General features: G+C 39.1%; 2 protein-coding genes across 4 annotated transcripts in view; both read left to right on the plus strand.

Moving 5' to 3' along the window:
- The window catches only part of zip (myosin heavy chain 10), a 92028-nt gene extending 81444 nt beyond the window's left edge, over nucleotides 1-10584 (plus strand). For 2 of the 3 annotated variants that reach the window (XM_028176504.2, XM_028176507.2), the window contains 10 exons: nucleotides 42-145; nucleotides 991-1119; nucleotides 1752-2000; nucleotides 2378-2548; nucleotides 3035-3289; nucleotides 3745-3864; nucleotides 4156-4305; nucleotides 5068-5250; nucleotides 5780-5943; nucleotides 8565-10584. In XM_028176504.2, coding sequence (XP_028032305.2) covers nucleotides 42-145; nucleotides 991-1119; nucleotides 1752-2000; nucleotides 2378-2548; nucleotides 3035-3289; nucleotides 3745-3864; nucleotides 4156-4305; nucleotides 5068-5250; nucleotides 5780-5943; nucleotides 8565-8700 — 1661 coding nt within the window. In that variant the 3' untranslated portion in view covers nucleotides 8701-10584. Of the gene's footprint in view, nucleotides 1-41; nucleotides 146-990; nucleotides 1120-1751; nucleotides 2001-2377; nucleotides 2549-3034; nucleotides 3290-3744; nucleotides 3865-4155; nucleotides 4306-5067; nucleotides 5251-5779; nucleotides 5944-6390; nucleotides 7313-8564 lie in introns of those variants that run through there. The other variant, XM_089734183.1, reaches the window with a different exon arrangement.
- Nucleotides 10585-13829: 3245 nt separating this feature from the next.
- Nucleotides 13830-16180, plus strand: LOC114244660 (inositol monophosphatase 1). The gene has a single exon (XM_028176544.2). The coding sequence runs from the start codon at nucleotides 14008-14010 to the stop codon at nucleotides 14827-14829; it is 822 nt and encodes a 273-aa protein (XP_028032345.2). The 5' UTR covers nucleotides 13830-14007; the 3' UTR covers nucleotides 14830-16180.
- The last annotated feature ends 98 nt before the right edge of the window (nucleotides 16181-16278 follow it).

A 16278-nucleotide genomic window follows, 5' to 3' on the forward strand; every position in this document is an offset into this window, starting at 1 on the left:
TGGAGTTTTAACCTCTTATTACTCTTAATGTTTATCTTCAGGTAAAAAGAAACTTCAAGCCGAGCTGGAAGACACTAACATAGAGCTAGAAGCGCAGCGAGCCAAAGTTCTGGAGCTTGAGAAGAAACAGAAGAGCTTCGACAAGGTATCCTGTTACTAGGACTACTGTTATTCCTAACCTCACGTGTTTTTTTATATTTTATATATTTTTTACCTGTGGTTTTTTTTATAGCCTAGATGGGTGGACGAGCTCACAGCCCACCTGGTGTTAAGTGGTTACTGGAGCCCATAGACATCTACGACGTAAATGCGCCATCCACCTTGAGATATAAGTTCTCAGATCTCAGTATAGTTACAGCGACAGTCCTACCCTTCAAACCGAAACGCGTTACTGCTTCACGGCAGAAATAGGCAGGGCGGTGGTACCTACCCTCACAGACTCTCAAGAGGTCCTACCACGAGTAAAAATGATAATGCTTCACGACATCTCGCCATCCATGTTGGATCATATTCCCAGTTTATTTTTACTAGTGGTCCCCCGGCAGTGGGAACTCGACTATAATTAATTGAAATTATAAGTTTGTACACTATTGTGATTCTATTGTCAAAGACTATTAAACTTCTATAATCACAGATTTCACGAACACTACACTTTAGACTTAGAAATATTAATAAAAACAAACAATGTTTAATCTATTCTCAATTTGAGCACAGACTATAAGCAATAAGAAAAGTTTGACAATAAATAAATAGTATGCATGCGTGTGTGTGTGTCAAATACACGATAGTGTGTATTGTTTGTTTTTTATTGACTTAATGCATTTTTTATGCACAATTTAACAAAATATTAACATTCTGCACTCCTCTATATTCTCTATGAGTAGGGGGAAATTCCATATTCCTCCGTCCGCCCAATTTTAAGTAAAAAGGGGTACAAAGTTTTTGCTTCACGTATTAATATACAGATGAAATATGTTTGGTTATGACCAGGTGGTGGCTGAAGAAAGAGCCGTGGCGGAACGGTATGCCGCCGAGAGAGACCAGGCGGAGCACGAGGCCAGGGAGAAGGAGACCAGGGTGCTCTCTCTGACCAGGGAATTAGATGATGCTGCTGAGAAGGTGTGTACCCTTTATATAATTTCAGAGCAGCGGGTCTGTATGTCACTGACCTCTGAACATCGGGAGCGAGACAGCTGCGGAAAGTTTAGATATTGCAGTAGCCAACTAGAGCTACGGACAGACAAACATGCGAATGCTTAGAAATCAATAGATATACTTTGTAGTTTCATGAATATTGGGAAATAGGATAAGGATAGGGATAGTTGGATAAATGTTCGATCCGAACCCAGCGACCTCGTGGCAGCCTAGAGCTCCGGAAACCAGCCCGAGGTGCCCGTCGAACATGTGCCGCGATCTGCGGCGCCGTATGTACTATTTTAACAAAATATCATCTAATAACTCACCGGAACCGATGACCTCGTAGTCTCACGCCGTATCACTTAGGGAGATATGTTTAGAGCATGAATGGATAAGGATTAGTGATAATGCAAACCGTAGCGTAGACCGTCACACATGAGGGTACCGTCCCGTTCGAGAAGCAAGCCAAAGTGACAGATGTCAAATCGCGAAGGCACCGTCAAATCGCGACCCGCGTTGCCGCGGTGCCGTGCCGCGTTTTTAATTCAAATACCCACAGATTGGTTTCGAACAATAAATGTATAGCCTTATATTTAACGAACCAATTTCCACAGATCGAAGAGCTAGAACGGACGAAGCGAGTGCTCCAAGCCGAGCTGGACGAGCTGGCCAACTCGCAAGGCACGGCCGACAAGAACGTCCACGAGCTGGAGCGAGCCAAGCGAGCGCTGGAGTCGCAGCTGGCCGAGCTGCACGCGCAGAACGAGGAGATCGAGGACGACCTGCAGCTCACCGAGGACGCCAAGCTGCGGCTCGAGGTCAACATGCAGGCCATGCGCGCGCAGTTCGAGCGAGACCTGCAGGTACACCCACCACCCGTCGCTATCGAGACGCTTGCCTTGTATCAACTACTTCATATACCATATACCAGTTAGACTACGAGTTCGCTTGTCTTTAAATCTTAAAACAGCAAAACAATTGCCAAATTGATAATGTTGTAGGTATATCACGAAGGGAAGATCTTACACCGAGCGGGTGATATTGCTCGGTAGACCGACGGTACGAATGTTGTTGTCCAGAAAATGTAAATATCCAAGCTTATCTTGAAAATGTCGTAATCGAGATTCAGGCATCTGTCAAATATATTATTATTGTGTCGTACGATGGCTACCCGCCATAAAGTTTTAACGTATTAACGAGTATTGCCAGTTGACTCGTATGTTTGTTTATACACCCCCAGGCTAAAGAAGAACAAGGCGAGGAGAAGCGTCGCGGCATCGTGAAGCAGCTCCGCGACGTGGAGACGGAGCTGGAGGAGGAGCGCAAGCAGCGAGCCGCCGCGCTCGCGCAGAGGAAAAAGCTCGAGGCTGACCTCAAGGACGCCGAGCAGGCGCTGCACCTCGCCAACAAGGTGACCCCCCCTCCTTTACGGTAACCTCGTGACGCGGGATCATCCACACTGGTGGTAGGACCTCTTGTGAGTCCGCACGAGTAGGTACCACCCCCCTGCCTAAATCTGCCGTGAAGCTCTTATATCTCAAGGTGGGTAACGCGTTGGCGTCGTAGATGTCTATGGGCTCCAGTAACCACTTAACACCAGGTGGGCTGTGAGCTCGGCCACCCATATAAGCAATAAAAAATAAAAAAAACATGATTTTTTCACAAAAGCGTTCACAAACTTGTATTCCGTGACATGCACGATCAGCTTGATCTGTGCAGTACAAGGATTGTAATTGACAACCATAGACAAATTCTATAGCTATTCTATTCAAAACTGTAAGGCAAATATTTTATTACATTTAGCTGAAATCTTAGCACACATACCCGTACTCGCACGAGAGGCATTCATTGTTGTACTGTATAATAAAAAATTACAGTGTTAGCATCTCATTTACAGGTCAAAGAAGATGCCGCAAAACAGGTTAAGAAACTACAGCAGCAGCTCAAGGAAGCCGCCCGCGAGGCCGAAGAAGCCAGAGCCGGTCGCGAAGAGGCTTCGGCCTCGGCCAGAGAAGCCGAGAGGAAGCTCAAGGCCCTGGAAGCCGAGGCTCTCCATCACGTCGAAGAGCTGGCGGCCGCTGAGCGAGCGAGACGACAGGCTGAGGCCGAGAGAGACGACCTGCACGATGAACTCAATAATACCTCCGCTAAGGTCAGTGGCTGTGTTACTAGAATGTAATACAATCACAACACTTTAATCTTACTTGGTTTCTTGATTTAAATGACTGACTTTTATTATCGAGAAGTGTCTGCGGCTTACGACCACAGCCACAACACTATACATACATGTTGCGAAGGCCCGCCAGGCATCAGAAGGTTGCGTGTTCAAATCACGTCGGGGTCACCAGTGTTGAGTCTGTGCTTATATAGAGCGTGTGTGGTACTATGCAGGGTGATAATTACACAATAAGACACGACAGTTTGCAACCTGTTTGTGCGACGACTCGACACAGACTGTCTAAGCTAAGCCCGCTACATACATATATGTCTTATCTCTCAGTTGGACAGCGGTGAAATGTAAAAAATATATATGAAAAGCAATTGTAACTAACTGACTTCTGAGATGTTTGAATTGTAATAAAATAACCTTTAAAACTATATTTATAGAGTACACTTCTGATCGATGAGAAGAAACGTCTCGAGGCCAGAATAGCCGCCCTCGAGGAGGACATCGACGAAGAACAATCCAACAACGAAATACTTAGCGATAGACTTAGGAAGTCACAGGTATGTTATTCTGTCTAACTATGTACGTCATTACACAAAACACGTTATTCGTGCGTAACTTAAAAAAACTCGGAAATGTACTGTAAATAAAACTCAGTTCAGATATACTGTTGAAACAAAAACCTTTGCTCGCTCATTGTTGGTTATTTGGAGGTCGATTGTTACTGTTGTTACTGGAGTAGCTCACGTCTGCAGGTGGGCGGCGCTGGTTGTCCACGGGCGCTAGTCATCAGAAGTCCTTCTGAACACGGATTGAACACGGATTGAATTAGTTTGTGATTTTGTTTACAGAACCAAATCGATACATTAACAATGGAGTTGGGAACAGAGAAATCTGCAACACAGAAGCTGGAGAGCGGCAAACTCGTCCTCGAGAGGCAGAACAAGGAGCTGAAGGCGAAACTCGCTGAAATGGAGACGGCGGGACGGACCAAGACCAAGGTGCGATGCTTGTCTAAATAACTGCGCCTAGCTGCTCTTTGAATGATCTAGATCGTTTTTTATAAGGGATTAGCTGTACCCATCCGCATCGCTGGGTATTTAAAATTAACATTATTATTTTGGTCATTATTATTAGGGAGACCAACATTCATATAAATATTAGCCTATCCGTTAAGTACATGTATTCTACATGGATACCAAGTTTTAAGTTAATCGGATGTATGGTTCAGTAGTTATAACGGAACATCCGTAAAAACCACTGTACTTTTATAATATTAGTATAGATTTTATGACCTGGTAATTAAGACCTTTAGGTCAAGTCTTATTTTAATTTATATTCGTTTTTTTATAAAAAATGGTAATTTGAAACATTAATCAACTGAGATGAAATTTAATGAAATGAGATGAGATGATATGGGATGAAATATTATATAATCTTAGTAAAATGGTGGTCATTTATCGAGACTTTTTCAGTGGGCTTTTTGAAGGATCCCGAGAAGCTACGTCAAGCGGCTTTGTTTCATTTTCCCACATTTGTGCACTTTCACAGATATTAAACAGTTAATAAACCACCGTTATACACATTTAAACCTGAAAAAACACTAAATAGACAAAATAAAACAAATCACACAGCTTCACTCCTCGCGTTTCCGCCAAAAAGTCCGATCTAGATCTGCTTTTTAGAAAAAACATCAGAGGTACAGGGTGTTTACATACAGGTTTGTTAAAATGTAACGATCTAAATATGTATTTAATATACAGGGTGTTATTACGTCATTGGAGCTGAAGGTGGCCAACCTCGAGGAGCAACTGGAGGCGGAGTCGAGAGAGCGTCTCGCTCAACAGAAGGCCTCGAGGAAACTCGATAAGAAGATGAAGGAGTTGGCTCTTCAACTCGACGAGGAAAGAAGACAGGCCGACCAGTTCAAGGAACAGATTGAAAAGGTACGCGGATGACACCGTGCACAACGCTAGTAATATCAATCCACACTGTTTTTGGGAAATATTCTTCTCTAAAAGAACGTTTGATAAGTTCAGGGCTCTTCCTTGTAAAACGATTATCGAGCTTATAAACACCAGCAATGCCAGGGGCAGAGCCAAGCCGCTGCCTACCGCTTAATACTCTCCACAAGCCTCGTTTGAAGAAGGACATGTCATAGCGCTCGGGAAACACCGTGGGGGGAACCCATTCCATAGCCGGATGGTACATGGTAAAAAATACCTCTGGAAACGCACTGTGGATGAACGCAGCGGTTCCAGATAATATGGATGAACTCTGCTCCGATGGCGGGAGGTGCGGTGATAAAAAGGAGATGAGGGGATCATCTTAAACAACTCCCCAGAGCACTCCCCATGGAACATACGGTATAAAATACAAGGAAAGCGAAGTCCCTCCGCAGACCCAGAGGTTCCCAATTACCTATTAACATTATTTACCTATTTACCCTTAACTCTACAAAACGAATCATTTCAGATGAACGTGAGAATGAAAACACTAAAGCGTCGTTTAGACGAGGCGGAAGAGGAAGTGCAGCGCGAGAGGGCCGGCAAGAGGAAGGCGCAGAGGGAACTCGAGGACCTCAACGAGGCTCACGAAACCGTCACCCTCGAGTGCAACAACTTGAGGAACAAACTCAGGTACGGACGCACGGCCTGAACGTCAAGGCCACGGAGATCGGATCTCATACGTGGGACAATCAGTAACATCAGTGATGTTCAACTTGGACTCACCGCTCTCCTCGGTCCTAGATCGAGCCAGATAAATAGATGAGAATAAAAGAAAAATGTCGTTCAGATGCCGTTCGTAAATCGAGTAACTTGATTCACTTTACAATCTGTGGTTTCAATTTTTATTTTGGCATTCTGCGGTTGTTCGCAGCCAGTACTGTCATGTAATGTCAAGTTTTCTAGTGACCTTTGTGACGTAACGCCTTCGGAGGCCATGACCCTGGACAATCTCGTTATGCGTCCACCAGGATTCAAATGCTAGTTCTTTTGAAATGTCACTGACCATTTTGATTAGCAATGAAACGAAAAAAAAAACAAAATTGTGTTGTCATAGAGTGACCGTTAGTTTTTTAACAGTGGCACCGTCACTACGCCTAAAAGGCTGGCGTCCCTGTGTGACTTCGATGAGAGCGAATAAACGAGTCCTAAATGCTAGAAGAAGAGGTAAAAGAAAACGCTGGTGTTGATGTGCTGCTTTTGTCATCGTCATTATTAATTTTTATTACTCTCTAAAACGGCCAACTTTGTTTTTGCCTGATAGGTATGGCAACACCATCGAATGAAATTAGAGTTATGAATGGTTATTCGATTTGATTCGAATGAAATATTGATGCTTGACACATCGAAGTATAAGCTCTTTCGCACGGTACTTATTCTGGTTAGGTTTCCTTTATAGGAATTTCGTTTCGTAATTCCGTATAGAACCGGGGGCACGAAAATCTAATAGGGAAACCCTCAATGTGTTGCCATGCTTGGGCTTATAATCGGTTCTATTTTAGATTGTCGGCTTGGAAGAGAGCATATGTCTAAATTATGAATTAAGGTGACTTTTATAATCTATACTCAACTCATTTGGTTGCGAACTAAAATTAGTGACATTATTTCGCTTCTAACGATTGATTTTCTGAATGTTTGTGAGAAAAATTATCGATTTTTTCTTCATTTCTATTTCATATAGATGTCGCCGGTTTTGTTTCGTTGGTGTATTTGTTTGTAACTCTGATTGCTGTGCGGGTAATGTGTCTGCACTCGTATGATTGTACAGAACCTGTATTTGTCTGGACAGTCTGTGTACGGTGTCTACAACATGGGGGAATTGTGTGCTGGGTCTTGGGTTCGATGAGTGTGGAACATTTGACTTTGGATTTGATAAATCTCTTAATATAACAGGATCATTCTGTTTGTATGTGACAAAATTCATGATATTATAATAATACAAATTAGCAAAATCTGGGCCCCGGGAAAATAAAAGCTTTTTATAATTGTGTCGTCTTTAATCTTTTATGATTCATGGTTTGCACATATTCATGGTTTGATTTTGAAATAATTGTGTTGTCCGTTTGGTCTATTTGTGTGCCTTTTAAATCCTTTGACTATTTTCTATTGAAATTTTATTGAGATGAATGTTTTATTGAGATGAAAGAGGTCATTTTTTTGTTATATAGAAAAAGGGTCAATCTAGAGTTATGATTTATTGACCATGTCACCTTGAGATTGTGTGACATTAAATTGATAGCTGCTTAATGTTGGTATAAGAGTTTCTGGGAGGCTTAGGTTAGAAAGAATTATTAATGGTGAGAAACTAATGTATTGCAATTAAACAGCTTTGTACTCTCACTCGTCTATCAGCTATATGGATGATTTTAATCTATTAAGAAGGTAGTTTAAAATTATCGCCAAAATTTACCTGGGCAGATAGCCAAGCGAGTGAACAGATAACAAATTGACCGAATAAGGTGATAACCGGCTGCTGTACATGACTAATGGAGGATAATAGTACAGTAGATTGGGGGAATCGGGACGCTTTTCAATTCCAACACAAATTTTCAGCGGTTTTTCTTAGGGTAATACCAATAAAATTGAGATTTAAATGGTTCCGGAGGTTAAAATTTTCATATTTACTTATTTATTATTTTCATATTTACATTATTACGATGCATTATTATACGTAGTTCATTGAAAAATATACACAAAAACTTAAAAAACTAGCTTGACCTGATTCATCTTGGCTTTTGGGGTGAATCGGATCACGTATGGTAACACTAGTTTTTCGATAGGGCTGGTACTGTTTAGTTGTTAGTTAGGTACTTTAGGTAATTAACTTTTCAATATCTTTAATCAGTTACAAAACTGATGACTAAATTAAACAATAATATTGAATATTCATAAACACTAAATAAAAATCGCTTTTCAATTAAAAAATAAGATTCTTGCTATTCTACCCCTAGTCTCTATTCCCCCCAATCTACGGTACTTGAAAAATGGAAGTTCTTTTTCTTTTTTTTAGACGGGTGGACGAGCTCACAGCCCACCCGGGGTTAAGTGGTTACTGGAGCATCTACAGCGTAAATGCGCCACCCGCCTTGAGATTAAGTTCTAAGGTTTCAAGTATAGTTACAACGGTGGCCCGGCCTTCAAACCTAAACGCATTACTGCTTCACGGCAGATATAGGTAGGGTGGTGGTACCTACCCGTGTGGACTCAAGAGATCCTACCACCAGCAAAAATTGATGTATGTTTCTGTCTTGCAGGCGACAAGGTGGGCCGATAAGTCTGTCCAGCGGCTCCACGACCTCGCGCAGGAACCGTCCATCCTTGGCTCCGGGAGGCGGCTCCGGAGACGAGTCCTTCGATGACGTCAACGATACAACAAACAGCGTCGAGTAACATTAACAAGTCACTAGCGATGTTCACTTTGAATTTTATTCTTTAACACCCATAGGAATAGAGCTGAGATTTCTTTGTAAGGTAAACCTTAGGCTTAGGCCTTTGTATGGCACACATTCGTATTTCGAAATTATTGTTGGTAACGGTGTTGCTAACGTTAGAAATCGAAGCGTTATCGCAATATTTTTGTTAGAATTAAATGATAGAAATTCAAGTAGACATCGCATTCGGACAGTAAGTTTAACTCTACAGCTTCGCATTCTGTTTTGCCTTTGATAATTGTTATGTATACAGATTGTAGTAATAAATGTTACAATAATATTTTATGGTGTTAAATTTTAATGTCTACATATTATGTATGTACGGGGCATATTTCCGCCGATGTTGTTCACTCGGCCAAGCAAATAAAGTTCTTAGTCGATCAGAAGACAGATTGTGACTGATTTTCAAGACAATATGGCCGCCTGACAAATTATAATGCTGACAAATATTATTGTACCTTTTTAGAACGCGCTGTATTTACGCGTACATTTTATAAGTATTGTAATTTAAAGAAATGTAGATAGGCACACTAGAGGCGGCCTAAGTTTTTAACGAATATATTCGGCTCTCTGTCACCCTTGCGATCAGAGCGCGAGTGCGACAGAGACGTGCATAGCTGCATTTTAACCTCTTGCTTAGATACCGGTGCTCAATTTAATCTAAAAACAATGCATTTAAACAGTCTTATGTATCTTTTTGGTACTTTCCCACAACTATTTTGATATCCCCAATTGCGCATCCAGTATTATATGATACATTCCTTGATAAATCGAAGTATACCTTCATGTTTACCCAGATTCGATCGAAAATAACATTGGTGATAGTTTTTTTTTTTTTAAATGTAAACAAAGAGTATTATTGTTTTGTGGCAAAAGTACATAAATCATGTTATAAGAAAATAAGCAAAATAGTGCATTTAAAAAAAGCGACTGAGCAACGAAGACTGTTTTTGAGGGAATCGTTTTTTGAGACACTTAATTCGAAATTTGTACAACGTTAAATTTATATTAATATTTTTTACTACCGTCAAATTGAGTGTGATGGATAACACTGTTTCCGGATCGAACCCGCGATCCGTTGGTCTGCCACGACGCTCGCCTCGCGTGTCGTCCCGCGCTACATGTAAATAAAATCAGTGCGAACACTGAGCGCTTAGTTGCCATAAAATTTTACGATTTAGTTTTAAGTAACACGAAACATTTAGCCTTTTTGATGCATACGTGACGGTTCTGAACTTTATCATCTACACAGTAAGTACGAGAATAGCTTGACGTGTGTTAACTGTCGCGTATCGCTATTTTTGTAAACGTATTTCACTCAAAATGTAACGTTTTTAAAGAACAAAACGTGTAAATACGCCATTGTTTTTGGTGGTTTTTTTTTAAAAATACAATGCTGTTTCGATTGTTGCCAACCGAAAAAATAAAGCGACAGACACGGCTCACGAACATAGACGTTTAATATTAAGAACGTAGGAATAAATTGTGGCCTTAAGTTTTTTTTTTTATATGGACAATACGTAAATCGGAACGTTATCGCCCTCTGTTGGCGCTAAATACGAGTGTAACTTTGTAATGAGCATTTTAACAATGTCTATCAACGTCTATTTATCTACCTATCCAATTTTTTATTTTTATTTTATTTAATAAATATAGTTTTTTTCTTTTCCCGATATAATAATATAAATTCTAAATGTAAGTGAACCATTGAAGCATAAACATATTTTACATAAATATTATATTTAATTATTAACAATATTGATGTAATTGTAAAATTGGTCATAGGTTGTAACAAGTTATAAGTTGGTATGCCAATTAAACAATTTTTCATAATTTTTAAAAATCATTCGTTTTATTTGTCTCTTTAACTGTACAGGGTGGGGAGAACGGATCTCGGAACTAACGTGCAAATGACTAAAATATTAAGCGTGCTATCTATGCGAATTATTAACCCAATGTGAAATGACTTAACTATACTGAGACCTTAGAAGTGACATCTCAAGTTGGGTGGCGCATTTATGTTGTAGATGTCTATGGGCTTCAGTAACCATTTAACACCAGGTGGGCTGTGAGCTTGTCCACCCATGTAAGCAATAAAAAAATTTTAACACATTGTTCAGCTAAACACAGGATTGTTCTAAAAGCTTGCTTTAGCAGCTGCTTGGCTATGTCCTTGTTATTGTTCATGCCTATCACGATGACCACGTGGCCCGTATGATGGGACGCATTGCATGACAATAAATAGCCGCACTTTTAGTCAACATTAGATTCTGCGTGTAATTTATTCTTAAGCTTCGACATTTTTTTAATGTTTTTTTTGGGCTCATTCAGTAGTGGGACTTGCTAACAGCTGCTCGAGCTTGATAACTCAAAGGTATCTGGTTAACGAATCCATCTACTCACTAAACTACCGCGTGTCAAAAACCGTTGAATGCAATATTTAACAACTCTGAACTTTATTTTCCTAATCACTGGTAGCATCGTGGGGATATTCCATTTACTAACAATTCCCCTTAGGAATTTACTAACACTATCCCAATACTAACAATTCCCCTTATGAATTTACTAACACTATCCCAATGAGAAGATCCGGCGAGAAACTCTAGGAATTCTTTCTATGGGTTAGGTTGCACGTCACATTCGACGAGTTTGATATATGTAAATATGCAATTTATATTTTTAGCAGGTCTAACTTTTATTATACGATGTTAATCCCTGGAAGTCGTGGAAGTCAGTCGTGAACTATTATCACATGTTCAAGTTCTTTTTTGGTTCGGGTCACTACTTACGTCCAACCATGCAGTGCAAAAGAAGACTAATAATACAAGGACGCGCGAACTTTGACAGCTCATAACGGCCATCTTGGTAAAGCGATATTTTCAAATTTGGTATGACACATAGATCTATATAGTAGGGACACGACATATTGTTCTATACGTACAATTGCTTATATAAATAGCACCCATTTTGAAGGCACATACATAAACATATATCTATCTCGCTCTTACTCAGCACTTTAACTCGCAGGAAAACAATATAACAGTATTTCAGTGCGTACATAAAATGAAACATGAATATACGTAAATGTCTCCGTCTCCGTCTAATGAGGCCGAAAATCCGCCATGTTTAGCGCGCCAAATGTCATTGTCACGTCAGTTCGGCCGTCTGTTTTGGGTTGTACATTATTTATTGACTTTGATATCGATTTAATATGATTGCTTATATAAAATTTCTTATTTTATCATGCTTAAAACATACAAAAATAATAATTAAAACATATTTTATAGGATCTCAAGAAAGTCGTCGGAACTATTTAAATAAAATAGTTTTATTCCGCAGTGAGTAAAACACTATTGTCAACTCGTTAAATATTTAATAATTAAGTGATTTTAGAGAGGAAGTCACAAGGAATGACGTTTGTAATTTTATTACGAATAAATGTTCTGTAGGTGTTTTTTTTTTATCAGGCGGTCCCTTGATAAGTTTAAAATTTGAATCACTCTCAAGTGAGAGTGATTCAAATGGTGCGGCGTACCTTCCTTGAGGTGCGCTACCGCAGCGCTGCGGCAAACGACAACTTTATAAAATCAGTGTAGCAAATTTAAAAAATCGTCATTTCGTTTATTTGGAGTTCGTGCTTCAAATTTGCCAAACATAAAGATATGGCGTAGTACAGTGCCATCTGCCCATTTCTAGCATGCTGAATGTTATCGTATTTTGAGTACGTGTCTTTCTTAGACTATTACAATCTATTTTAATTGTTTTGCTGACTCTAAAGTCCGTAACACATTACCGCGGCGCACCTCAAGGAAGGTACACCGCACCATTTGAATCACTCTCACTTGAGAGTGATTCAAATTTTAAACTTATCAAGGGACCGCCTGATAAAAAAAAACACCTACAGAACATTTATTCGTTAATAAAATTACAAACGTCATTCCTTGTGACTTCCTCTTTAAAATCACTTAATTAATAAATATTTAACGAGTTGACAATAGTGTTATAAAACTATTTTATTTAAATAGTTCCGACGACTTTCTTGAGATCCTATAAAATATGTTTTAATTATTATTTTTGTATGTTTTAAGCATGATAAAATAAGAAATTTTATATAAGCAATCATATTAAATCGATATCAAAGTCAATAAATAATGTACAACCCAAAACAGACGGCCGAACTGACGTGACAATGACATTTGGCGCGCTAAACATGGCGGATTTTCGGCCTCATTAGACGGAGACAGAGACATTTACGTATATTCATGTTTCATTTTATGTACGCACTGAAATACTGTTATATTGTTTTCCTGCGAGTTAAAGTGCTGAGTAAGAGCGAGATAGATATATGTTTATGTATGTGCCTTCAAAATGGGTGCTATTTATATAAGCAATTGTACGTATAGAACAATATGTCGTGTCCCTACTATATAGGTATATGTATGACACATATTTAATTTTAGTTGTGACATTACACGTCCTTATTTCCTCAAAGATGCGCAAGGAGCCGCGCTCACTGTCAATGTCGACCGATATCGGACGACACTGACAAACTTTGCAGCCTAGGATAGACTGTATGGATCTCACAAAAATGTGGTTCCAACAGGACGGCACCACTTGCCATACAGCACGGGAAACATTAAGTTTATTGGATGTGAAATTTGATGGCTGGTATGGTGGCGACATCAACTGGCCACCGAGATCGTGTGACTTAACACCATTCAACTACTTTCTGTGGGGTTACGTGAAATCTCTAGTCTATGCAGACAAGCCACAGACTATTGCCCCCCTGAAGGCCAACATAACTCGCGCTCTTCGTGAAATTGAGCCTCATTTCTGCGAGGATGTAAAATTAGTCCACCAGGATACACCACCTACGGCGGAGTCGCGGCGGCCATTTGGCTGAAATTATATTCCATACATAATGTCATCGAATACCCTTTAAAATAAAATATAAATTGTGGCAATATCACTTAAACAGGTTTATTTATTTATTTTCAAGTTTGAGCGCCCTTAATGAAAAACCCTTTAGTAGGTAATACTTTTTTATAAGACGAAAGTTTTCATTAATGTCTAATGTAACTTTGACACTTTGGTCATGACAATTATTGACATTGACATGTAGCTACTACTGTTGAGAAAATTAATTCATTTTCTTTCTTCATGGAAATTCATTAGCAATATTTTTTCTTTTTCAACGCATAATTTAATTATCAGAAAATATTGAAATAAATTTCAGAAAACAATCATTGAAGTAGTAAAATTGAAAATGACTGATAAAGTTGACCAATACTACGACGTTGCTTTGTCCCTGGTAGAAACTTGTGGAAACCTTATTAGTGAGCACATTAATGGTTGTAAATCCTTCGTACTGAAATCATGTGACATAGATCTGGTGACTGAAATAGATAAAAAAGTTGAAGACACACTGGTTGGCGGTCTTTCTAAAGCCTTTCCCGACCACAAGTTTATTGGTGAGGAGTCAGTCGCTGATGGGACGAAATGCGAGTTGACAGACTCACCAACATGGATCATCGATCCAGTTGATGGAACAATGAACTTCGTGCACGGTTTTCCGCACAGCTCAATATCGGTGGGCCTCACAATTAATAAGGAGCCAGTTGTTGGTATTATCTATAATCCTATCTTAGGGCAGATGTTTACCGCTAAGAAAGGTCAAGGTGCCTTCTTGAATGAGACACAAATTCATGTATCACAAGTTAAAGAGTTTGCCACGGCTTTAGTCACATTTGAAGCAGGTACGAGTCGAGACCCTGAGAGATTTAAGGCTGTGATGGAGAACTATAAGATTGTTGTCAGTAAAGGGCATGGAGTGAGAACATTGGGTTCAGCTGCACTGAATATGGCTATGGTGGCTTTAGGAGGAGCTGATGCTTATTTTGAATTTGGAATTCATGCTTGGGATGTCGCAGCAGGAACTGTTTTGGTGAGGGAAGCTGGTGGAGTGGTCATTGATCCTGCTGGTGGACCATTTGACATATTGTCTAGGAGAATACTCAGTGCCAGTACAACAGAATTAGCTGAAGAGATTTCAAAGAATATAGTTCAGTTTTATCCTGAGAGAGATTAAATTCCACCATAGTTTGTGAAATTAATTAGAAATTTTAAAACCATTTTATTTCAATAAATTTTAAACTCAATATGAAATTAGATAGAATTTCTTGATTTAATACATAAATGTTAATACCACAAAGCAAATTTATAAAACTACATGAATAAGCAAATTATAAAAACAAAATATTGACACACCTGTGCCCATGTTAGAATCCAGGTGTTAGAATAAGGGTTCAATTGTCTAATGAAAACCCTCAAAAATTATAATATGCATAATTACTAGTGGAAGGACGTTTTGTGAGTCTGCACAGGTACATACTGCCTCCCTTGCCTATTTCTGACGTGAAGCAGTAATGCATTTCGGTTTGAGGGGTGGGGCAACCTTTGGACTAAAAACGGAGACCTAAGAACTAATATCTCAAGGTTGGTGGGGGAATTTACGTTGTAGATGTCTATGGGCTCCTGTGGCTTTTAGCTGATATGGGCCCCAGTACCAATAGGTGGTTCGTGAGCTTGTCCACCCATCAAAACCATACAATAATAGTAATAATAATGATTACTACTCTTGGTGCATTTGTTTATATGCATTTCTTTTAAAAAAGTGAAGATCATGAGGGAATTTTAATTTATTAAAAATGTACTTGTAAATACTTGATCAAATCATTATAGTATTTTTATTTATGTTTACAACTCACAAAATGAAGAGTACATGTTCTTTATAAAAAATGTGGCTTAATTTCACGTTTGTTGTTACGGAAGTTTTTAATTATTTACGGTTTGTATGGCCACAGATGACTAACAGTACTGAGACCTTAGATCTACCCTCTCAAGGTACGTGGCGGCATTTTCGTTGTTGATGCTTTGGTTTCCGGTAACCCCTTATAACACCAGGTGGGCCTGAGAGCGTCCACCCATCACAGCAATAAGAAAATAACAAATTAGCTGAAACCTTAAATATTAAAATTATTATGTTAAATATTTAATTTTATAGTTTTAACTAATTTTAGACAGCAGGTTTACTGTTTTATGAATATAGGTAATATCTCATACTGGCTAGTCGTAAGCTTAGCTTTTTTCATTACTGAAAAGTAAATGTTTAGTATTGTATATTAAAATCTCATCCCTAAATGAGTAGCTGTGTAGTAAAAAAAACAGTTCTGTTACACAGATGGTGTTTGATGGTGAAAAGTGAGATTGTTAGTTTACCCTATGGTATAGTTATGTAGCAAATTAAAAAATATTATATTCTGAAGATGTTTTGAATTGATGTTTGTAGAGTAATATTCAATTTATATTTTATCTAATTTTCCCTCGCTTTGACTTGTGTTAATATTATTTAAAAAATAAAATTGTGTAAAAACGGTCAACATTGCTATTTATTTTATTAGTATTAATTAGCATTCTTCAAACGAGGCTTGTGGAGAGTATTAAGCGGTAGGCAGCGGCTTGGCTCTGCCCCTGGCAT

The sequence above is a fragment of the Bombyx mandarina genome, chromosome 17 (genome assembly GCF_030267445.1).
Source record: "Bombyx mandarina strain Sakado chromosome 17, ASM3026744v2".
In the NCBI taxonomy this organism is placed as follows: domain Eukaryota; kingdom Metazoa; phylum Arthropoda; class Insecta; order Lepidoptera; family Bombycidae; genus Bombyx; species Bombyx mandarina.

Excerpts from the sequence above, each read along its gene's own strand:
- LOC114244660 (XM_028176544.2), top strand. The coding sequence starts at position 14,008 with ATGACTGATAAAGTTGACCAATACTACGACGTTGCTTTGTCCCTGGTA.